The sequence below is a fragment of the Semicossyphus pulcher genome, unplaced genomic scaffold (genome assembly GCF_022749685.1).
Source record: "Semicossyphus pulcher isolate SPU_LCO1_2020_fin unplaced genomic scaffold, fSemPul1.0.p SCAF_6, whole genome shotgun sequence".
Taxonomy (NCBI): Eukaryota; Metazoa; Chordata; class Actinopteri; order Labriformes; family Labridae; genus Semicossyphus; species Semicossyphus pulcher.
In genome coordinates this window covers 1,834,395-1,859,746 of record NW_027211737.1, presented here as the reverse complement: position 1 = coordinate 1,859,746, position 25,352 = coordinate 1,834,395, and the positions used below count along the sequence as shown (strand labels likewise).

The following is a 25,352-nucleotide window of genomic DNA, read 5'->3' as shown; positions in this document are numbered from 1 at the left end:
TTTTTCAGTGAGCGATCTGTATTATTTCCCCCTGAATAAATGTTTTGGCTCCTCCCCAGAGGATTGACGGTGTCACTTCCTCATTGTCATTTGTCTCGAAATATTCTTTTAAGGATTGTCTTATCTCGTCTACAACTGTTGCATCAGTAAGCAACGAGACATTAAGTCTCCAGTATGTAAAGAAGTTCTCTTTTCCCAGATCTATATTTAATATGACAGGGGCATGGTCACTCAGTGTTATTGGTTCTATATGACAGTCTGCTACTTTATGTAAGTGTTGCTGGGAGAGACAAAAGAAATCAATCCTGGAATGGCTTTGAGAAGGATTAGAGAAAAAACTAAAGTCCTTTCCTGTTGGATTTTTAAACCTCCATGGGTCAATCAGGCCCAGTTCTGAAATCAAATCCATGAGTGTTTTTGTTTTGTTTGATTGGGGTCCTCTCTCTGCCGGGCTCCTATCTAGTCTTCCATCTTGCACAGTGTTAAAATCTCCTCCAATCAATATCATACCCTTAGAATTATTGACAATAATGTTCCTTAAAAAACAGTGATCATATTCATTTGGAGCATATAAATTTAGGATAGCGATGTCCAACTCCCCCAGCAGGCCCACTACCAAGACATACCTCCCCAGTTTATCTTTAATAGATTTTTTCCAAAGAAAAGGCCGATGTTTTATTGATTAGGATTGCTACTCCTCGTTTTTTCCTGAATGAAGCACTATATGCTTGACCAACCCATTTGTAGTTTTTTGTGCTCTTCTTCTGAGAGATGGGTTTCCTGCAGCAGGGCTATTGAGCGTTTCAATTTCTTTTATTGACTATATATTTTTCTCCTTATAATAAGATGGTTCACTCCATGGACATTATAGGTGGTTATTATCAAATTATTCATGCCTATATAATTGAGATTGAGACTCTGATCATAAACTTTGTGTATTGACCAGGCTTCCATATCTGCACAGTAGATACATACAATGTCTGAGGCCCAAACTATGGCTGCATATTGGTAAACACTGAAACAACATTTGAATGTGGCTGAGCAAACATACTTAAATGAAGAAAACTCAAACTGACTTCCAAACACCCAACTGACTAAACAAACTGTCCTAATCAGCTTCTATAAAGACGGAGAGTTGTGACTAAAATCTCTGCGGGGAATACACTAAGTACGGCAACTACCTAACAGCCAAGTGCTGCGAATGCGGTTGCCTGCTAGCTAAAATAAAGTAACCCTAAACTAAATCACCCCTAATCCTCTGGGGTAAAGCCCCTGTATCCATTATTTATTATTTTATAAATGTTTTCCTCCCTTCTCTCTCCTGACATATTTTGACTTTATAACTTGTGTATTGATAACTTACATCTCCATGTTGTTTGATCACATCATCACTCGCCTTGAACAAGAGTCCTTAAGTCCGCATTGCTGAGGGATCCGCTCCGTCCGCGTTTGGTGTCGTGACCCATATGTTGCGCAGCAGCTCCTTCTGGAGAATGTCCCGGGTTTAAAGTGGATCCCTATCTCTTCAAGTACGGGGGCTGCGTCCGCAAGGGTCGCGAATGACTTCACTCCGAAGTCCAGGTGGATTTTCAGCTGTGCAGGGAACGGCGATTGAGCTTTCACTCCTTTTTCCCTTAAGTTGCTTTATAACCACCCGCACCTGCCTGTGTTTCTTCTGCACATCCACCGTATAATCCTGGTCGAAAAAAAAACTTTCTGTCCTTGGTATGTCACCCCTCGGTTCTTCCAGGCATGTTGAAGTACTTTTTCTCTGATCCTTTAATCCAAAAACCTGACAATGATGGATCTTGGAGGAGTGGACGCCCTCGGTTTCGCTGTCAGTGAGTGATGCGCTCTTTCCACACACAGATCCAGGTCTTCCGGTAGCTTGAGTGAAGTGCGCATGAAGTTGGTTATGAAGGTAATCATATTATTACACTCCTCTCCTTCTTTTACTTCGTATATCCATAAGTTGTTTCGTGGCGCTATGGACTCCATATCCTCGCACGTGGCCGCCAGTGTCGCCTCTCTGTGTATGAGGTAGCGGATAGCTCTGTCATGTCTGAAGCCCTTACCCTCTGCATCGCTCAGCCTCTGCTCAGCCTCTGCTCAGCCTCCGCCGTTTTCTGCTCCAGTGTAGTTTTTCGTTCCAAAACATCAGCCAGAGAAGACTTAACTCTAGAAAGAGTCATTTTTGTACCTTGGGAGGCCTCTGTGTGTTTCGTAGCTCTGTTAGCACAGCTGCCATGTTGTCATCCGCACACATGTCGTCTTCTAGCGGCGAGCCTCGTTTTCCGTCTTTTCTGTTTTTCTTCTCTGTCTCTTTCTTCGGCGCGGACATTACGTGTTCGTATTTTAAATTATTATTCTAACATTTTTCAAACTATATAAGATTTGGCTGGTTTTTAGAAGGGCTTTCCCCGCAGCTAGAAAATCAAGGTGCTGCTTCACCCATGATGTCACCGGAAGTCCAACAGATTGTTTTAACAGACAAATACATTTTTTGATCACACAAAAGGTGGAACTGTGGTCATGATCACTGGAAACTCTGAGCCTGACAGCCCTTATAATTCTGCTTCGCAGCTCCCACCAACTGCTGGTGCTGTTAGCGCTGACGTTTGTGAATTAGGTGCTTTTTACCACAAGGCTCATTTGCATAGAAAAGGGACACATTTGCCCCGATTGTTTGTGCTTGGTGCATGAGGCAGAGTCTTTTTATGTCATCTGCACAAGTTTAGTGGGCACAAAAGCCAAGCAGTCCTTTAGTGAATTCCCGCTTAGAGTTCTACCAAATATATCTACAAACAAAACAAAAACAGAGCATCATGGTGTTCACCTGTGTTGTAGCAGAGTGTAAGGAGAGCAAGAGGTAAAGAGACGCGAAGCGAAATTCTCCCCATTTCCACTGCAGGCGACCGAAGGGTGCAGGCGTCCTGGATTGAGGAAGTGTAGTTTAGCAAGCTCCTTGGCCTCCGCCAGATGAAGCGTTTTGCGTAGTCTGGTGGAGGTTTTCCAGAGAAGCGGATAGTGTCCTCCAAAGGCACAGAGTGAAATAGCATTTTTGTTCTACCATCATAGCATGATAGGACTGAGGTTGGAAATCGGTGAATTTGCCCTTTAACAAAACATAACTAAATTGACCTGACTTCAAACAACACAAGTGGGGGTTAAACACACAAAGGACTGGTCCAAGACAGACATAAAGGGGAAACTTAAGTGACTACCAAACTAAAAATCTAACTAACTATAAATATACCAACATAAATAATCTATCAATTAAAATTATTAATAAGGAATGAAATGTCTATGGCAAAAGCAGTAAAATCAATCCAAAAATAAGGACGTTTTGGCAGATCAGACTTCCAAGTCTCCCCTCTCCAATCCCTCCTGTTGGTCCTTTCCACTTCCTGCGGGCAGGGCTTAAAAGGCCATCTTTGACGGGCAGCAGGCCTTTTGTCAGGGAAGCTCGGACAAACAAAACAAAAAAAGGGAAGTATAACTTTGCAAATTAAACTAAATGATAGAAAAATTAATTAAATTGTGTGCAACAAATTAGAAAACACAAGTGTCATTAATGTAATAAAGTTATTTATTGGAACAAAAAAATGTGTGTAGTGTGATTTATTTAAGGGTTAACAAATGGCTGAGTGTAAAATGTAACGAAAAACACAGAAATATTATCGCCAGTTGGCAACAGCCGATGTGGCCGCCACAGATCCAGAGTAGCAGCTTTTGTAGTACGGGCGCCATCCTGTGGTGTTCAGAGGAAAAGTCACGGAAGGACTGCACTTTTATAAATAACAAACGTTTTGTCACAAATGTGCATCCTAGTCTTCAGTTGTCATGTAGGAGATGTTGAGAGATTGAGATGTACATTAGAGGATAAGAATAAAGTAGCTTACAATGGAATTAAAGAACAAGTTACTCAGAATTATAGTCAAGACTGGCCTGAAGTGGGCCGACTGAATTTATTTTTTCGTACCCTTTTTTTTTTTTTAAATGGGGCTGCTCCAACCGGCCCTCATAGCGGCCGGCCCACTAGGAAATCATTGCATGTGTTTGTCTCCATCACTGCCAGAAAGAAATGATGGGTGCTTCCTAAAAGTATGCTTAAATGACAGTGTGCACAACTGCATTGAAACATGAGGTGGGTAAACTCTTTCAGTTGCTCACCTTGCCCCACTGTTATCTCAGTTTTTGTGCACCTCAGTTAGCTGTTAAGTTGATAACTTGTGCCTCCGTTAAGTAAACTCGCCAGCTGTCCCCAACAGCAGAGACGTCGCAGGCATCTACTGAAGGACTAGACAGTGATGTCACAGTCATACAGAAGTACCGCTGTCCACGAGACACACACATCCGCATATGCGATGAAGTAATTTACTGATCCTTAGCAGTTATATTTCTGACCGCAGCAGAGAGCTCCGTACGCTGCAACTTTGTTGTAGGAGAATGTAACTTGTGGGGACACAACAGGACTACTTTATAAAAAGAAGAGTGAAGCAACTGGAAAGCCATATAATGCAGAATAAAGTGACACTACAACCAAGCTACGGAGAAATGTAGCTATTAACACTGCTTTGTGCTTTTACTGCCCAACACTGACAATGTGTTTTGTCAGTGTGGTTTCTTTTTGCCTAAGAGTGGCTGATTGATGGAATATTTTGGGCTTAAGTTGTTCTTTTGGATGCAAAAGCATATAAATCAAAAAAAATATGTTGACACATTTTGTAGGGCTGCAACAACTATTTTGATAATCGATGAATCGTAGAAAATCGATAGATTAATCTGTCATTAATCTGATAAAACAGAAAAAGATACATTTTAGTATTAGCATTATATTCAAAACACAAAAAATATATCTTTCATTGAACAATGCAATGTTAAAATATCCATTATGTAACTCTATTAATATCTTGTTGATTTACTTAATAATTCCACATGAAAAAGGAAAGCACAGACAAGACCACCACAATAAAAATAATGGACTGTGGGGATGCAGCCATGAACTGAGTATAATAGGGAAATGTAACTAGCCAATATATATTTAATCATTGTTTAAGTTTCTGTTGTGAATAAATAAAAGGTTCACTTTAGTCTGTCTCTGACTAATGGCATGAAATATTCAATTAAGCAAAATCACATGAGAGGGAGTGATGTTCTGTACAGTACAAAATCACGACCACGTGATCACGACATACACGGTCTGCTAATGTATGCAGAACACCTGGCTGAGGCGGAGTGATACACGGAATGAAAAGTCTCAGTGATGTTGTACTTTATATCACCACTCTAGTCCAATAACATTATGTTATACTCCAGTGTCTGTCCGACTGAATTTCAGCTTATTAGCGATAGATTTGTGTCCGTTCTGACGGACAAACACAGGATCACAAGTTAATTTAAACACAACATGACGGACAGAAATACTTTCTGACAGTTTTCTCTCCATTTTGTGATGGTTTGATAAAGCCGGGCATTAGCGTTATCAAGAATTAGTGTTAAATTAACTTAACCAGTGGCGTTCACTTATTATAAGCTTTACTACTACGGTATACTGTCCTCCGCCACTTTATCAGCGGCCCGGCTGTGGGCCCATCACAAAACGGAGAGGAGAGAGAATAGATGGTATTTCAGTCCATTCAGTTCTTTCATTTTTAAATCACCATTAGAAACCGTAATCGTGTATTTGTCCACATAAACAGACACTAATCTACCGGAGGCGGACACATCGTCAGCATTGCACAACAAATGGATACTCCTCATTGATAAATAATTGATGTTTATCCCAAAGTAGACCAGAGATGGCGTAACTTCATGTAATTCATCACATGAGCTACACAAGCCGCAGCATTGGCTGGCTGCCCCCAGTGACATTTTCACAGCGAAGACCCTACTAATCAATGATGAAATTTGTTGCCAACTATTTTAGCCATCGATTTTAATCGATTTAATCGATTAGTTGTTGCAGCCCTAAAATTTTGTTCAGACCTCCTCCCAAATCGTTGAAGTGTTTGGATCACAATGCGGCTTGGTGAAAATTTACACTTGTATTTAGCACTATCCGCTTTTGGTTTGATAGCCCATGACATTTTTAAACCAGTCACTAAGATGCCCTTTCAAAACAATAAGGACCAACTTGTTTCCCATGTAGAGGGAGAAGTTTTTATATGCCTTTGTCTACCTATTTCCAGACTTTCACAGGGAACAGAAGATTGCCTGTTACAGAAATTTACAATAACTGTTAATTACAGTTGCCCTAATCTTAATGCTGTTGCACCCCCACTTTTTGAATTTTTCATCGTGTGTGAGCTTTCTTGCCATAAATAATTTTTAAAAAAGCCCAACACATGATACATTTTCGTAACACTGAAGATGTTACCTACCTATTTGAGAAGGACAGAAGGTATTATCATATTACAAGGAGGCATGGCATACACTTTTGTGTAAACTGACCCAAAACCTTATTTTCTGGGGACTGGGGATTGGGACAGCACATTATATCATTGATTGATTCATCATTATGAAATAAAATTCCTATTCATTTCTGTAAAACCTTATGAAGGTTCAAAAATCTCACTAGTGCCATCGTACCAAGCCATCCTATCCTTCTATCAATAAGGATTAGTTATGAATGTGTTAAAAGATAAAGTTAAAGTTAGATTAGGGGCAGCTGTGGCTCAGTGGTAGAGTGGGTCGTTTTTCAATCGGAAGGTTGGAGATTCGATCCCCAGCTCCCTCAGGCTACATGCTACATGGTAACTGATTGATAGTTGGGCACTTTACGTAGCAGCCTCTGCCATCAGTGTATGGATGTGTGTGAATGGGTGAATGTGATATGTAGTGTAAAAGCAGCTTTGAGTGGTCGAAAGACAAGAAAAGCGCTATAAGTACAGTCCATTTAGAGTAAAATGGATTGAAAATGGAATATGTATTATTTGCTAGCAAAAGGTAAAACTCCAACTAGTCCGTGGTAGATTAGGCGTCTGCACACATGGTTGGGAACCACTAATGTAGAGCATACAGAGCATACACAATGGTTTTCTATTGCAAGGCTGATGATTTCCTTCATTAGCAAAGCCTTTTTAGCATTGTCCCAATCACACAAAAAAATACTGCAAACACAGCTTAGGTGGTTGGGACGACATTAAAACAACCTATTTCCAAAAATAGAAACATAATATTGTATTGTAAATTGTAATTTTTTTTTAATTCATTTTGTCACAGCAGTACATCACATTCAAGTTTCCATTAAAGGTTTGTACAATATATACGCTTTGAAAATTTATGATGAGAACTGGAAAATGCTCATGTAATTTTCCTTACAGGGTCAACTTCCTGTTTGATGCTTGCCCCGCCCACCTATTTATTGTCACACTAATGAAGAATGCAATTTTTATTAAGTGGTGAGCAAGGGCTCAGAAAAAAAGTTTTTATTTTCACTGAACAGTAACAGTCATCTGTTTTTTTCCATGCAATCCCTCTCAGCCTCCCAATGGAGAGTCTATAAATGTCTATACAAGACAGACAGAAATCAAGTGCTTTTAGTTTTTATATTTTACATAGGTTATAAGATATAGCATATATTTCAGCATCCTTCCTTCATGTACATACACCTAATCAGTCTACAGTCGTGATGTAAAGCAAATCCAGTGTTTGACTGCATTAACTGATTACAGATGCTTAATGACCTACATGTTCGTTTTCACTGGGCTATAATGCCCTTTAATGGCAAAACAAGCATGTTTGCTGAACTGTGACTTTAAACATTGATGAATACAGATGGGTAGCCTTTCCCTGGGAAACTCTATCCTCCCAGAGGCCTGGAAGTCAAAATATTTAGTCCCTCTATTGTTAGTCATACACTGTAAGTAAAGTAAGTAAGTAAGTAAATGTGATAACAATGATATCCACACCATAATGTTCATATTTCCTTTTTTTTTCCAAATGAGCATTTTCCCCCTTTATTTCTCTAAGTAAAAGCAAACATCTCTCCTGGCAACATTTCTTGTCTTGCTGTTTGGCTTGTTGTAGTTCTACTTTTTGGCTTTTAGCAGGACTATCACATTCGACAGGAAGCTTCCATATCCATTTGAGTAAAGCCAGGTCTAGTCTGGAAAAAACTCTCCTGTCTCTTGAATTTGAAGTTTGCTTTAGCAACCATCTATGCATAAACTGTGTTTGGATCAGCTCATAAAAGTGTCTGCATACTTACTTAATCCTCCTGCGACTATCTGCTCCATCTGGTCCTATGCAGCTTGTTGTCCCTCGGCCCAAGTCAGGTTTGCTGTTTTCGGTTCCGAGATCACAGTTCTCCGCCAGGTTGTTTTTGGCCTCCCTTGTTTCCTCCTACCAGGTGGAGTCCATCTCAAGGCTACTTTAGGAATTAGGTCCTGGTCCATTCTGAGGACATGTTCAAGCCATACAAGGGCGTCGATGTTTAATTTGCATCACCACATTGCGACAGTTTGTGTTTTTGTGCAGGTCGTCGTTGGCAATCTTTTCCCGCCAAAAGATGCAACATATCTTCTGTTGTGGAACACATTGATCTTTTTCATGTCACTTTCAACCACTCGCCAGCATTCTGAGCCATACAGTAGAACTGATTTAACATTGCTGTTACACAGTCTGATCTTGGTTTTTAGGCTGTACTGCTTTGACTTCCAGATAGTTTGAAGGCTTGCAAATGTGCTGCGAGCTCTCCCAAACTTAATACTGATGTCTTTGCTGCATGCGTTGTCTTTACTGAGGACACTTCCCAGATATGTTAACTCCTGGACATAATCGAGAGGGTAACCATCCACAGTGATTGCTGCATTTATAGTTGAATTAATGCACATCACTTGGGTCTTGGAGATATTAATGTTCAGACCCATCTGTTTGGCAAATCTATCAGTCCTATCCGTTTTCTTTTGCAGGTGAGTATGGTTTGTGGATTGAGTTAATAGTTCAGTCCAAGGTTTTAATCATCTAGCCCTGATTCTAACTTACTTCTGGGCCAAAACATTTTTTTCACACTTTTATATCAACTATTGCACACAACTATGCAAATAACAGTACATTTTTCATTATCCATCTGTCATCATCCATTCATTCATGAATGTTATTGCAGGATGTTTTCCCTTGGCCTCAGTTCAAACAGTAAAAGAAGATGTTGTGCCAAACACTGTCTTTGCAGTGGAGACATCTGTAAAACACATTGATATTATAAAGTAGTTTAACAAAGTCATTTCTCATAATGGTTTGTGTATGCTGCATTCCTGCTTAATATCTAATTAAGTGCTTTGTCTCTTTCTGCTACACTGCAAGAACCGTTAACAAAACAATGGAATGTCAATTTGCCCACATTTGAATAGAGGGGTTTCACACCTTGGTCTTATCACAGAGCGAGGTCATTTGCATTTCCAGCAAGCACAAATAGAGCTGTTTGATAAGATAATACTCACAGGAAAATAAACAACTCCTCAAGACTTTTTTTTAGATATGACTACAGTCAGCTTAAGTAGTTTAATTACAAAAGTTACATTTTATTAAAAAAGAACAAACAAAAAAAACACACAACCCTCTACATTATTTGCCAAGCAAATAAGCAACTATTTGCAGATCATGAGGTTTTTCCAGAAACCTCAAAGGCTCGACTAACAATCTGAATTTAAAAAATGGGTTAAAAATCTTAGCGCAGAGGACACAATTTTACCTTCCAGTTGGTGAGAAGAGCCTTTTGGCATCTGAAAACAGCTTTAATAGAGAAGTGAGTTTTTGTTTAACAATTATCTGCCTGTTTTAAACATTGCTGGGTTTTCTTTTTCAGTTGTATGAATGCTTAGCTCTGTGACACCAAAGCAAATGAAACACGAGAGGCAAAACCCTGTGTATCATCCTTCTACATGTCCTTGTTTACTATATTTCTAGTATATGCATTATTAATGACATTTGGATTTTTCAGTGCTGCAGCACTTGCATAAGAAGTAGTTTACTTACTAACACCCTATACAGTTACAGTGCCTCTTTGCCATTCCAGGATATGAAAAAAAATATTTTGTATTTTGATAGAATAAAAAGGGAACTAGCAGGAAAGTAAAAAAAAAAGGGGGGGGGGGGGGGGCTGGGGTTTTTACACACAAGGCAATTAAGCTTTTTGACTGACGGCAGAGTGCCAAAAGGCGCAGACACACTCCGATTGGTCGGGGCTTACTTTACAATCTGCCCTTGTTTCCAAGCTCAGCGCAGGCAGAGCGCTTTAACTCCTAAAACTCTCACACGAGCAAGACGCTACTGAGAAGCACAAAAGGGGCGAAAGCCAGAGGAGATTGCCTGTGGACCCATACCAGAAAATCGACAAGTAGAGCTCAGCTTTTCTCTATATCGGTTTCCTGTGATTACTCTGAGTTTCTCCGTGAAGTGACTGTTGATCGCCTGCCTGAACCGCACCGAGCTGTATTCATTTTATTGTTGCAAAAAAGAAAACATGAGGTCTGCTTATGCGTCGCTGTGGAGGATTATCCGGCTGGCTGTATTAGTGGCACTCATGTCATCGTGTAGTGCGACAGAGTATGAGTACCTCAGCTGGAAGTCGGAAGTGTACAACGGCGGACGCAGCTACGGCAAGCCTCCACAATGCGTGGACATCCCAGAAGACTTGCGGCTCTGTCACAACGTAGGCTACAACCAGATGCTGCTGCCCAGCCTACTAGAGCACGAAACCATGGCCGAGGTTAAGCAGCAGGCCAGCAGCTGGGTGCCGCTGGTGCACAAAAACTGCCATCCAGGCACACAGGTCTTTCTCTGCTCGCTCTTTGCACCCGTGTGCCTGGAACGGCCTATCTATCCGTGCCGCTGGCTGTGCGAGGCCGTGCGGGACGGCTGCACCCCCATCATGGAGGCTTTCGGCTTCCCATGGCCGGAGATGCTGACCTGTGACAAGTTTCCCCAAGAAGAGGTGTGCATTGCCATGACGCAGCCCAACGCGACCGAGGCCACCAAGCCGACAGGTAATTTACACTTTCAGGGTTTTTTCCTCTGTAACGGATTCCTAAATTTTAAAGTGCATAAAAGGACATTTTTTAAATAATCCAAATATATGAGAAACTGCACAGAAAAACAGCAGTATGGCTTGGTAGCGTAGCGTAGCGAGAGAGGGACATTTATGGGTTAAATGTAGTTTAATGGAGGGGTCTTTCTAGCTAGACTACTTCCCTTATACTTACTAAAACAAGTGGTATCCTAACTACCACTTGTACCATACCGATTCTCAAATTAACTAATGCAAGCATATTTCGTTACAATTGTACCCCCCCTTTACTAAAAATAAAACATGTCCTGAAAGTTGATCAATTTGAATAGGCCGATTTACAATAACTTTGTAGAATTTTACAATTGGAAACTAAATTCCACACTGTTGCATAAACACCCAAATTCCAAGAAAAACAGGATATGACCCCAGTGTCTCAAATTGTAGCGAATGTCCTGCTTGAGTGTATGATGAAGCCTTTAGATCACTTATTTTCTGACAAACATATCAAATCCACTGATATTCAATTTGCAATTATATAAAACTAAGAAAAGTAGCAAATTTTCACATTGAAGCTGAAAGCAATCAACAGCATTTTCAATGTAAGACTTAAATGGTTAATTCTTTTTCAAAATTATTTTTCAATTCTGATTTCAATGCAGACATATTGGATTTTTTAATGTAGGCTAACTTAAAATTGACAACTCAACTCATATAAACTAACCTGACTGAGAAAACAAACAGCCACCGCTTTTGGCTGTGCAAGATGGGCTTAAGACTGTTTTTTCTGGGGTGTAGGTGTGTTTGCAGATACAAATTCCAACACAAACACAACACAAACAAATACAACCTTTTGGGGGGAAATGAGCTGTGATCCCATTTAACAATGCCAACCCACCTCCCCCATTCTCCTTACATACATTTAAAAAAAAATCTTTTGAACTGATAATCTGCTGAAAAAGTCTTCCATGAGAATGTCATCTTGCTCGCAGTTGACTTGGGAGTGATGTTATATTCAAACTCTAGCAGATGACAGTTATTTATTAAAGTTTTTTGTTGAAATGAAGGACAAGGCTCCGAGTCAGTTCAACAGTGAAAAAGTCAATACCTGCTTGCATTAATTCTCAGTTTCTGCCGTGCCATCACTGACAAACAAAACAAACACACTGTCCAATTGATGTTTATGAGAAATCAGCCTGGAAGTAAGGGAAGTGGAAGGTTTCTAAACAGTAAACCTGCAGAGTCAGAGACCTCAAGCCTGATTTTTACTTGTGCACTGAATCAACTCAGGGACCTCACCAAAGTCTATGTATGTAGCTAACCTTGTTTTGAGCATTTATACTATATAGTATTAGACCACCAACACAGTGGCTGGCGATGGGGTTTCTGTGCCTACCTCAAACAGTAGGAAGTAATAAACATTAACAAGTTATTTTTTACCAGAAATTGCTATTGGGAAAAAAACATGCTCACACAACATGTCTATAAAAACTGAAAATGGCAATCACTAGTTGAGTAATACCTTAATGTGGAAACCAGTCAGCTTGAGTAGCTTACTACTAGGCCAACTACACTGTCCTCTGCACAATCCCAAATGTAGTGTTCTGTGTCACCACGACATCTAGTTACTTTTCTGGGGAGGTGCATGTCAGACCATGGCCTACAGTCTGCAACTGATAATGTCTTTTCGGCACAAACCGGATGAGCTGAGCAGACAAATCTACTAAAGCAACAAGTCTGGGAAAGAAAAAGCAGATTCTGAATAGTTTTAGTTTGAAGATCCGTTAATTGTCACTATGGGTGGCCTTGGCGAGGGAAAGCACAACCAAATAACTCACTTTAACAACAACATAGAGGGGATATTCCACCGTCAACTTTCCTATAGTTTAATGTTAAGCTGTAAGTACCCCGCTTGAAGATTGTTGGCCAGAAATGGAGGGACTGTGGCTCTTGAGCAATGACATAGTGCTCATTGTTTCTGCAGAGTGAACTTGTCTAATGTCTGTGTATGTGTTAGTAGATTGAGTGGGTGTTTGTGACATGGTGGTGTGGACAGAGGCCCATCTTTCTGAAAAACATTTTCTTCTCGAGGTTGGGGGTTACACACAGAGCTGCACGGTATTCCGACGCCGCCTGTTATGTTTAGTTGCCAGCACTCTTTCCGCAGGAAACAGAGGCCCTTTTAGAGCTTAACTTTGTTAACTCATAGTGTTGAGAAATCTAATTTTAAGTATAGAAAATGGTTATGTCTGATCTTGAGGTAGAAAAATACAAAAAAGCAGCCTTATCTTCTCAGCTGTTCTTCTCAACGGTTGTTAAAAGAGGTCAGCCAACAATGCCCCCTGCCAACTCTCAATACAGGCCTTTATTTTAAGGAGAAGCAGGCATTAATTGGCAAAGGGACACTGTGACTCTGTAAACAGTATCTGTTTTTACAAGCTCTTTACACCTGGGTGTAACTTTCACAAGCTTTTGCTAAACACATGTAAAGGACAACTGGCAACGGGCAGAAAACTATTTGTTTTCCCCTATTTTCACCCCTGTGCTCAACCTATCCAAAGCCACACTGACATTGAAATGGAGTTGGTTTGAATTCAATGCTGCCAGATGTTGCAACTTAGCTGTTTGGCAGGGATCATTTGCAATATTACAAAAAATTGTGTTTGTAAAATATTTGCAGATATGCCTCTAGGCTGAATTACTTTTTTTTGGCAAAAACACGTTGGCTCTTTGTTTCAGAAGGGATTTTGTCCTCAAGCCAACTGTTATTACCTTTTTAAGAATGTTAGAGCATTCCTTGAAGCTGGGATTGAATACCACTACAATTTACCCGTTCCACATTTTTTTATGTAAAGGGTGTACACATTACTATTGTGCATGATGAAAAGATCCATTTTGAAAACCGTCTGAATGTAGCAGAGAATGAGTAAGGGTGTTTACTGCAGCTCTTAGTTACAGCTGGCCATAAAAGCTGAAGACATTCCTCACTGAGGTCAGGTCATCAGCGCATACGAAGCAAAAGAGACCAGACATCTGACACCAGACATAGATAGGATGTCTGCAAACAGAAATAGGTTGGGTGTTTGTAAAGATTTTCAGGAAATTGATATTTAAGGACAGCGTAATGATTTTTCTTAAAGAATGAACTTTAACCCCCCCTTCATATCAAATGGGAAATAATTGTTTTTTTCTATCTTTTTTGATTCTTTCTTTATTCTTTTAACTACATTCTAAATGTGAATATTTCCAATGTAAAAAAAGACAAGTGTCTATCACAGCAACTTGCATTTGATATTTGGGCCCCATTTCCAAACCATTTCCTTTCTTTTATCTTCAGGTTACTCTGCCATCTGCCCTCCATGTGACAATGAAATGAAAACAGATGCCATACTGGAGCACATGTGTGCAAGCGAGTTCGGTAAGCATCCTCCAAACATCCTTGTGCCAACAACATGCAAAACACTGCCCACATACCTCACTCTGGTATGCATGTATCACAGTGGAAAGGGCATGGACATTTTCAGTTGGATCAATAAAGCTCAAAGTTTTGAATGTAAAAGTTACATGCTACGTTTTGGTGCTGGATAGATGTACCATGCCTGTCTGGCTTCATAGAGGATGAAGTTCTTTGGCTAATGAATTGGGGACATTCTGAGAATACATTATGTACTTAGGCATATTGCCAGAAGGGAAAGTTAAGATAAATTACAACATGTACAAGTTTCTTTTTTTTTTCTGGAATATTTTAAAAATGGATTACCTTTTGTGAAAACAGATAAAATTCAAGCAACAGAGAGTACTCACATTCATTTAATCAGAAATCCTGCTGTATTTAAAACCAGATTAAAAATAGAAACTACACACCCATAAAGGAGGGAGATCTTTGGCTTATGGGCCACATGAGTTCATTTTTTAAATTAAAAAATGTTGCATTATTAACCCAATACTAGCCATGCAGTTAATGAAGAAATACAAAATTGAGAACATTGAGTTCAATGAAAAACACAAACATCAACTAAATTGCAGTCATGAAGACCTCCAGGAGTAACATGTGCACATTGCACACAAGATGACAGGACCAAAGCTTGTGGCAGCTTGATTTCCAGGAGAAACATGGAATGGATACACTTTCTTCTCTTTCTCTTTTTAAGAAAAGTCTAAAGTAACTTTTCCTTAACAAATTGCCTTGTTGTTTATGATGTAGTGATGGGACTACATTTTTTGCGTAGAGGAGAGTGGCACATTATTGGCGTGTTTCATCTTGGATAAAGACATGCTGCTTTGCTTGCTTGTCGTAAGCACTCTAACCAGCTGACAGATTTAGTGTGAGGTTGAAACACTGTGTTGCTTATTTTACCGGTTAAAACCCACAAGGGGCCGACTTCTTGAATGCAAAAAATGTTGCTTTTAATCATTACCCTCTCCTAGTGATTTGACTGAAAGTGGATGGATATGATAGGTAGCACAAGTTATGAAGCAGACAAACCTGTATTTATTGTTTGGACACTAAAAGGCATATGATAGATTTCTTGTTCTTCTCCATTGGACACGGGTACGGAAAACCACAGAAAGTCTTGAACAAGGAATCAGTGACTTACACTCAAGTTTTTTTTAATCTTTTTGGACCAAGCGTGTTTAACATCCTTGCTTTGGCAGTGAATTAGCATTTTTCCCCACAGGATAGCTCACTTACTGGAAGTTGTGAAAGGTCTGTTCTCATTTTAGGTAAAAGTTGTGTGAAGTAGTTTTTGTGTAAGAATGTGTGTTTCCAATCAGTTGCACGAGCACACTTTCAGTTTTATCCTGAAAAAAGAGGACAATGTCATGGCAGTGCAAAAACTGGACCAAAACAAGTGCCAGTACCTCTATTTAGCAGTTGCCTAACATGATAGTGGCATTTTTCAATATTTATTTATGTTTTTATGCATGTCTTGTTTATATGTCCCACTTCAAATTTATTTTTGTATGCATTGTATTGAATGTATTATACATTTCCACTGTTTTTTTTTTACATAAATAACATGGCAATACATTTTATGAAACCTTTGAAATCAAATCAAAATCAAATCAGCCTTTGAATCTACAAATTAAATCATAATATAATATTGCATGTTTGCTACCATAAAAACACTTCAAATATGTTGCCGTTTACAAAAGGTCCATAATGTGCGGGCAAGATTGTAGATCTTTCTTAGCTGCGATGATGCCATTTCATTAAATGCGTTCTCAGAGTAGTTTTACTGAATTGTATGAAATTGTTAATAACTGCAAATTAATTTATATTTCTTGCTTTATAATTAAAAAAAGACAGAGAAGCAAAAGCGTGACAAAATCTTTAATTTATCTTACAATGTTGCAGTGACTTTGTTTTTTTTTACATTTCACATTGGTTAGAAGTAGATGAATGCCACTTAAGGATATAGATAATAAAATATGCCCTCAGTAGTGAACTTGTAGTGAACATCCAGGGCTGTACTTTATAGATGGCAGCTGTTCTAATGGCAGAGTTACTGCAGCACTAGTATTCAGAAAAGAACCCACATCAGTTGCTAACTTCTGCTTCTTGCTGGTGCTCCGTTTTTCATGATGAAAAACAATGAGCACTTGTTGTCAGTAGTGGTTATTATGGGCCAATTTCAGGCATTGGTTGGATTTATTTTTTTGTTCCACTCCAGTTTATCAACAGCCGTTTAGAGTACGCAGCCTTCTTGGAGTTACTGGTTGGAGTCCTGGAAGGGGTTCTACCTGGGGATTCTATACTGGGGGACTTTAATGGTCATGTGGGCAATGATGGAGAAACCTGGAGGGGGGTGATTGGGAGGAATGGCCTGCCCAATCTGAACCACAGTGGCGTCTTGTTATTGGACTTCTATGCTCATCATTGATTGGCCTTTACAAACACCATGTTGGAGCATAGGGTGATTCATAAGTGTACCTGGTACCAGAACACTCTAGACCACAGATCACTGATCAACTTTGTTGCAGTGTTTCCGCTACATACACCAAAGTGAGAGCTGTGTCCGCATACTCTGCACAAAGTTACCAATGCTGTTTGTGGTTTTCATAGATAGGAACTCAAGGCACAGCCGGGGGGAGGAGGTTTCCCGTTTGGGGACCTCAGAATTTCATCTCTGCTTTTTGCATATGATGTGGTTCTGTTGGCTTCATCAAACTGGGACCTCCAGTAGGCACTGGGGCGGTTTGCAGTTGAGTGTGAAGCAGTTGGGATGAGAGTCAGCACCTCCAAGTCTGAGGCCATGGTTCTATGCCGGAAAATGGTGGATTGCCCCCTCCGGGTGGGGAGTGAGTCTCTTCCTCAAGTAAAGGGGGGGGTCTTGTTCACGAGTGAAGGTAAAATGGATCGTTATATTGACAGATGGATCGGTGCAGCATCAGCAGTAATGTGGACGTGGTACTGGGCCATTGTGGTGAAGAAGGAGCTGAGCCTTGAAGGCAAAGCTTTCGATTTACCACTCGATCTACTTTTCAATCCTTACCTATGGTCAGGAGCTTTAGGTAGTGACCAAAAGAATGAGATCATGGATACAAGCAGATGAAATGAGTTTCCTCCAAAGGGTGTCTGGCCTTAGAGTAGGGTAAGGAGTTCAGACATCCAGAGTGAGCTTGGAGTAGAGCCGCTACTTCGCCTCAAAAGGAGCCAGTTGCAGTGATTCGGGCTTCTGATTAAGATGCCTCCTGGGAGTTTCCTATAGGAGGTTTTCCGGGCACGTCCAACTGGGAGGAGACCCCGGGGCAGATCCAGAGCTAGCCGGGGGGATTATATATCCCGTCTGTCCTGGGAATGCCTCGGAAAATTCCCCAGGAGGAGCTGGAAAACAATGCTGGGGAGAGGGACGCCTTGGTCACCTTGCTTAGCCTGCTGCCACTGCAACCCGGCCCCAGATAAGCGGAAGATATTGGATGGATGGATGTTTCCTGTCCCAGTTTCTCTCCATGCTTAAGGTTTTACAGTCCGTCATCATACCTCTGCCTCGGAAGGCTCACTTTGTTGTTGCAGCCTAATTACGCCTTCCCTTTGCTGATGCAGTAAAGAACAGGATGGTCCTTCCCCAGAAGACTGATTATTTATGCCTATAGGATCAGTTGTGTTTCCATTATGAAGAATTGAGAGCTGTGCATACCCTCCTGCTGGGTTTATGACACTCTGGGAGCTGTGTACCACCAGAGGAAATCAGTTTTACAGGGATTACAATAGAAAGGGAAAAAGTTCAAATTAAAAAAGTAAATGCAAAAGATAGATATTTATTGAGTCTGGAGAACCATTTTTATAAATATCCTGAAGGCAATTTCAGCTGTTCTAACTAAAATGTTTTAATTCTTGACTAATTCGTTTCAAGCCCCTTATTCTCACAACAAATAGCCTTGTTTTGGTCACATAGTTGCAGGAACAATTGCAGATAACTGTTTGAGTGAGATTCAATTCAATTCAAAAGAGCTTTATTGGCATGGAAACATACGTTTACATAACTATAACAATACCTTTATTGATCCCCAAAGGGAAATTCACTTGTCTGGCATCTCATCCACCATTTACTGCAGAATTAAAAAGTCTGATGGCTGTGGGTACAAAGATCTTCTATGTCTCTCTGTCCTGCAGCGAAGAGAGAGGAGAAGTTTCTTTGGTCCATCGAGGTGTTATGAAGTGGATGATCCGTGTTGTTTAGAATGGCCTCAACCTTCTTCAGTGTGCATCTCTCCACCACATCCCCCAGTGAGTCCAACCTGGCTCCAGTCACAGAGACCGTTTGTCCTGTCGCATTGCATCCTTGTGTCTTATACTGCCTCCCCAGCAGACTGCAGAATATGCCTCAGGATGTTGAGTCTGTATCCTGGCAACTATTTCATGGAGAACACGTGGAACTTAAGCAGTTGCGGTAAACTTTCTGAGTCTTCACCAATAACTCGAGCTCATCACTTTTGTTGGGCAGAGAGTTGACATTTCCCACGATGACTGATGGCAGAAAGGGCTTCCATCTCCATTTCCAAGCCTTCACCTCTGCACCATCACGGCAACCATGAAAACACCTTTCCATCTCAGCTGGAAGAGGGTGGTATCCTCCAGATTTGCTCCGTTTCAATGAAAGAAGTTCTTCTACCGAATAAACTCTTCTCCCCACAGAAACATCCATCAATAGTTGACGAAATATGAGAAAAATACAACGAAAATAAAGTAAAGATTCAGAGAAATTCAGAGCTACCAAACTTTGCCGCTACCTGTTGAAGCACATGTTCTAGAAAGTTCTACATTGCCAAAGTGTCAAAATAAGTTTCACAGTCTTTAGTTGATATGTCTGTAAAATTAGAATCGAAGCATAAAAATATAGAACAGCTAGTGGATCTTTTGTGGATTTTTATGTCAAGTGATAAAAGTTGGTTAAAAATCTCACTGTGCACATTGTGATCATATGTGTACACTGACTAAGTTTTACCAGGTAAAAATTAAGCATTGATATCAACTGATTCTTACTGTACGCTGTTGCTGACGTGATGAAGCCCTGAACAACACAAGGTGATAAGAACATTTTTTGCGTCAAAGGATTATTAAGGGTAAAGAATTTATCAAGGTGACTTCTTTTCAGGGATGGGCCAGGCCTTCTCTGGTATGATTCACTAATTATGAATGCTGCCCATTTTGATTTTACTGAACACTAAGTCTCTGCACAGAGACCATTTCAGTGATGAGAGACAAAGGATAAAAGTCTTAATCCCTACCATGTGCACTCTTAACACTGTGAAAAAAATTGAGTTTTACATGCCAGATCTTTAGTTGAGTGTGAATTGATTCATGCTTCATCAGGTTCCATGAACTGTTGGTTACAAAACTTTATTGCAGACATGGTCAGTTTGTTCTACTTTTTTTCTCACATTGGTGTATCACAAAGTTGTCAGTGCAGCAAGAACATCAACATATGACAGTCAAAAGAGGATGTTATGGGAGGGGGGACATTTAAGTAAGAACAGTAAGTAGATCTCTATGCTTCATGTTGTGTGTGTTTTTTGAGTCTCATGTAATTCATACTTTAAATCAAAGACCAGCTTATTGACACTTATCTTTTAAAACATATGCCTACATTCTTGTATTATCTGGAACTCACAAACCCATGCAGTAGGCTCTCTACAAGTACACTAAAAGGTTACATTCTATGGCACATAAGCTATGCGAATATCTGCATGCGTCACATGTTTAGTGTAGCAACAGGGTTGACAAGCACTGGCAAGAGGAGCAGCTTATGGAATTACTCACACTTAAAGCCATATTGCATAACTTTATATTTACCTCTAGCGTCAAGGATGCAATATATGTGATTTTAGCTGAGTCACGTGCAAGTTTAATGGCCGATGCTACGCCAACTGTGCTTGCACAGTGGTCAGTTCTGGTGCTGTGGTAAAGGGGTGCAATAGAATGTATTATTACATGGCTGTGTTGAAAACTAAATTCTGATTGGTTAATTACAGCATTCCAATTCTTTGGAGCAGACTGTTGCTATAAAGAACAGAATTTTTCTAGGAACACAGGTCTTATCACAGACTCTTTAGGACTAACCGTAATCATATGCAGCTGCAGAAAGAAGTCTGGTTATTTTGATGTCGGTTTGTTTACTGTGGGAAGAAGAAGGGAAAGAGATTAAAGCACCAGAGAAAAGGCAAGAGAGGTTAAAACACTCAAAAAGTTGTAGGCTATGGCAGAGAAATCTACTACATTTTTAAATAGCACATGAAGTAAACATGAAACAGAACAAAGTGTGGGTTGGCGGGCTCAGTGGTAGAGTCGGTCGTCTTTCAATCGGAAGGTCGGAGGTTCGATCCCCAGCTCCGTCAGGCTACATGTCGAAGTGTCCTTGGGCAAGACACTGAACCCCAAATTGCTCCCGGTGGCATAGCCAACGGGTATGAATGTGACAACTGATTGACAGTTGGGCACTTAACGTAGCAGCCTCTGCCATCAGTGTATGAATGTGTGTGTGAATGGGTGAATGTGACATGAAGTGTAAAAGCAGCTTTGAGTGGTTGCAAAGACTAGAAAAGCGCTATATAGGTACTGTCCATTTACCATTTCCAACAGCATTTAGAGACGCGTGAGTGGAAAAGAAAGTGTGAACAGATTTTGACCATGATGCTGTGATCTGTGCATTTCCCTCCAACTTGCCTCACTTCACCACCAGTGAAAATGTAATGTTAGCTACAACTAAGTTGGCTCATTTTAAGAAGGCGACAGAGTTAAGTGATGACATTGACGTAGTTCCAACTGTAGAGTCTAACACTTTTTTTTCTTTTCTTTCTTTTTTTTCTGTCATTTCTGATTCTGTCATTTATATTTTGTGTAAAATTATTGATTTCTTAAGTGATTAGCTGTGTAATAAGTGGGATGATGAATAGTAAGCAGGTTGTTAGAGTGGACAAGACAAGAAAAGCTCAGTCGCAGGTCTCTATTCCTAATTCAAAATATTGCATGCCCTTGTGACTATGTGACTATTTTACATGAGCACATCCCGTTTGGGGTTGCCAGGTCTGTGTTGCCAGCCAAATGGCCAAACAAAACCAACAACCCAACCTCAAATAAAATCAGCCAAAAAATAATAATAAACTAAGGTGAAGTGTATAATAAACAACATTATAAAGAATTACAATTGTGCTGCAGAGATGTACTGGAATCTAAAAAAAATGTTTGTTTCATTGTTTTGCAATTTTAATCATTTTTTTAAACTGCTTTCTAACTTGCAGAGTTTGGAAAGAGACCATAGACTGTATAATGTTTTTTACTGAGTCTATGATGGAGAAAGTGTCCCCAGTCAATGGTATTCAGTGCTTACAGAATTCTTGTCATTTGCATGGAAAATAAGTCTACCCAACATTTGGACATAAGTACAACCTTCTGAAATACATAGAAACCCAATTAGGAACTGGCAACCCTGATCATGATGTCAATGCTGAAACAATATCTCATTAAGCCATACTCTGAATATAATATGTAATATATGTGGAGGCTGATACTAGGTTTCCTCTTTATCACCAAAAGTATTCTATACCTAAATATCTTTAAAGAGCAGAAGCAAACTTCTAGTAGCTGTAGAATGGAGTTAAATAATGGCCAGGACATACTTATATGCAGATGTCTGTAGAAAGTGCCCATCCAGTCGAGGCAGATGGCTGTTCAGCATGAGTCTGGTTCTGCTCGAGGTTTCTGCCTGTTTAAAGGAAGTTTTTCTGCCAATGTGCCAAATGTTGCTGAGTGCTACTCATGGTGATTCATGTTGGGCCTCTCTTTAAATAACATAAGCTCTTTTTGTTAAGTGTCTCAAGATAACTTTGGTTATGATTTGGTGCAAATACAAGTACAAATAAAATTTGATTTGATTTTGATTTGATTTTAAATTATTGTCAGATGATAGCGATGCTTCCAGATTTATTAAGCCCATGCTGTCCACCTCTTTGGCTCTCCAATAGATTAGAAATTCTCTGAATAAACCGTATAACAGTGACAGGGCCAGTCTTTCTTTGGAAAATGCTAGTTACCAACTGTCACTCTTTACAGTTTACAAAAATACCAGAAAGTTGTAAGTGTAACAGAGGTAAGTTATCCACTATAATCTAACAAATGCGTGATGTCAGTACCTGTCATGATCACCATTTTACCATGACAGTCTCTCAAGAGTTCTCATAAAAACTAATAAGTTGACTTTAACTCAACTGTAGTGTAAAAAGTCAGGCTTGTGATTTATCAATCCCTTCTCCTTTTGTACAACTGAAATTGATGGTACTTTGAGCAATGCACTTCAGCAGATATGATTCGGGCCATCAGTTGTTGTAAAGAGATATAAAGCAAATAAAGTGTACAATAAATATACCAGTGAAGCTGGGTTTCTTTGCCGAACAAGTAAACCCTTTACACAATCTAACACCCATAATCATGATTAATTTTTCTGGTATTTCAAGTATTAAGAAATGGTATACTGAAGCAGCCTGTGATTTGATCAAAGGTTTTGTAAATGAACTTATTCAACTTAAAACATGAGGTAACTGAATTTGTCCCTTTTCCATCAACAGCTTTCAAAACCAAGATCAAGGAGGTGACCCGGGAAAACATGGACCGCAAGGTGTTCCTGCAGAAAAAGAAGAAGATGATAAAAGCAGGGAACCTAAAGAAGAAGGACATGAAGACACTGGTGTTGTATTTGAAGAACGGTGCGGACTGCCCCTGCCAGCAGCTTGATAATTTGAGTAACCAGTATCTAATCATGGGCCGCAAGGTGGATAAGCAGTACCTCCTCACAGGGATACACAAGTGGGACAAGTCCAGCAAAGAGTTCAAAAAGGCCATCAAGAAACTCAAAACATACAAATGTCCCGCATTTGACAATGTCTTCAAATAATAAGTCCCCAACCCCCACCCCGACAAAACACACACACACACACACACACACACACACACACACACCTTCATTGGTCTTATTGCATACTACATAAGAATTTGCACAAGCATTACAAACTCTGCTTCTTGTTTCTGTTTATATAAATATATATATCTTTATATAAACATATTTACAAATATACTTCCCATTGTTGAAATGTAGTTGAGTATGAGTGATGATACCATAAAAACAAGCTTTGGTTTCTCTTTCCATTCTGCTTCAGAAAAGTACATTATATTAAAAGCCTTTTCTCACTAAAATCATATTCCCCAAATGTATGTAGATACTCTGTCACACTCCTACATTAGACAGGTCAGTGGACTTATTGTAAAGGAATATTTGGATATGACAAGAAGATTGATACCACTATCATGTCTGCAGGGTAAATATCACGCTAAAGCCAGGAGACAGTTAGCAAAGACTTGCACAAAGACGGGAGATGTGGATAAACAGCTAATATGGCACTGTCCAATAGTACAAACTTAAACATTTCCATTTAGTTACAGAGGATTTTTTACGCAGGATTTTCCTGCTTCCAGTCAACATGTAGGCCAACAGTCTTGAGAGTAGTATTGATCTGCTCATCTCAACAGGAAGAGTATTCAATTATTGTTTTAAATTTCTCTTATTTCTCTTGTTCCAATCATACAAGAAATAATCGTATAATCAATGACTAATGAATTTTTCAAACCTGCTCCTCAAAGGAGTCCTGTCGAATAAATTATTTTAAAGTATGAGAGAATTTTGTCAAATTAAGACTGACTGCACTATCAATCATTTTGACCATTTCCTTATCTCTTTTATCTCATTCTTTGGTTATATTTATTTTGTTGCTCAAAAAATATTAAGAGAATAATAACCACCACTTTCTAACATAGATAACATGTAGGCCTGTGTGGTACATCTCCTGATTTCTGCGTGCATTTTTTCTTTGGTCAGCATTGCAGTAATCAGTATTCAATGATAATGAGAAACACCTAGAAGTCATATATGTTGACAGTGCAAAAGTAATCAAAGTGCAAAAATATTGTCAACTCTGTGTTTTGGTATATTTTGTTTATTGGTCTGTTTTAGCACTATTTTGTTTCAGATTTGAATGTCACTGGTGCCTTGCTGCCAATTACATGTACATACAAATTTTACATAAATATGAAAAAACTGAATGGAATTGAGTTTTTTTTTCATAGATTAGACATTGCAAATGTTAGTTAGTTAGACAGATAGTTAAAAAAATGTTTAAAGTATAATTGTCATCTTAAATTTGTTCACCTCTTTAGTTTTAGACAAAAGACTTGATAACTAGTTAAACTCCCAAAAGCCTTAACTGTAAATTATGTTTTTAGCCAAAAGCAAGTTTGGTCAGCTTGTTAACATAATAAAAAGGATATTCACATGGCATTTTCGATGCCATTCCATTATATTCATGAAATATGACGTGCCAGTCTGCACAGAATCAAAAAGATGTAGGGTGCTATGGCGGAAGGCGCACAGTCTACAGTGCATGCAGTGATTTAGGGCTAGTCTGACCCACATTTAGTTACACAGCGCACAATCTGGGCTCAAACCAAGGCGTAAGGCGCAAAGAAGTTGGCTTAAGTCCCTCCCTTACAAAAAAGAAGTATACTTCAAGTTCATTTTATGCAAGTAAACTCAAGTAAAGTTCAAGTATATTTCCCAAGTATACAGGGCGGCTGTGGCTCAGTGGTAGAGTCGGTCGTCTTTCAATCGGAAGGTCGGAGGTTCCATCCCCAGCTCCCTCAGGCTACATGTCGAAGTGTCCTTGGGCAAGACACTGAACCCCGAGCAGGTCCACAGCAGCAGGTGGTCTGCAGCAACGATCCCCAGGAGCCTACAAGACAAGGGAGCACAAGAACTCCCGGGAAGATACAGTATATGGTTAGTAATGTTAATGG

General features: G+C 39.7%; 1 protein-coding gene across 1 annotated transcript; it reads left to right on the top strand.

Annotated features, from left to right (window-relative positions):
• Window positions 1–10,256: 10,256 nt before the first annotated feature.
• Window positions 10,257–24,592, top strand: sfrp1a (secreted frizzled-related protein 1a). Its single transcript, XM_069683042.1, has 3 exons — window positions 10,257–10,988; window positions 14,346–14,426; window positions 23,075–24,592. The coding sequence occupies exons 1-3, from the start codon at window positions 10,466–10,468 to the stop codon at window positions 23,398–23,400; spliced, it is 930 nt and encodes a 309-aa protein (XP_069539143.1). The 5' UTR covers window positions 10,257–10,465; the 3' UTR covers window positions 23,401–24,592.
• Window positions 24,593–25,352: the final 760 nt, after the last annotated feature.

Bases quoted from the DNA above. Each gene is read 5' to 3' on its own strand.
- sfrp1a (XM_069683042.1), top strand. From the start codon at position 10,466: ATGAGGTCTGCTTATGCGTCGCTGTGGAGGATTATCCGGCTGGCTGTA. The intron at 10,989-14,345 runs GTAATTTACACT...TTTTATCTTCAG, and splicing joins CGAGGCCACCAAGCCGACAG to GTTACTCTGCCATCTGCCCT. The intron at 14,427-23,074 runs GTAAGCATCCTC...TTCCATCAACAG, and splicing joins CATGTGTGCAAGCGAGTTCG to CTTTCAAAACCAAGATCAAG.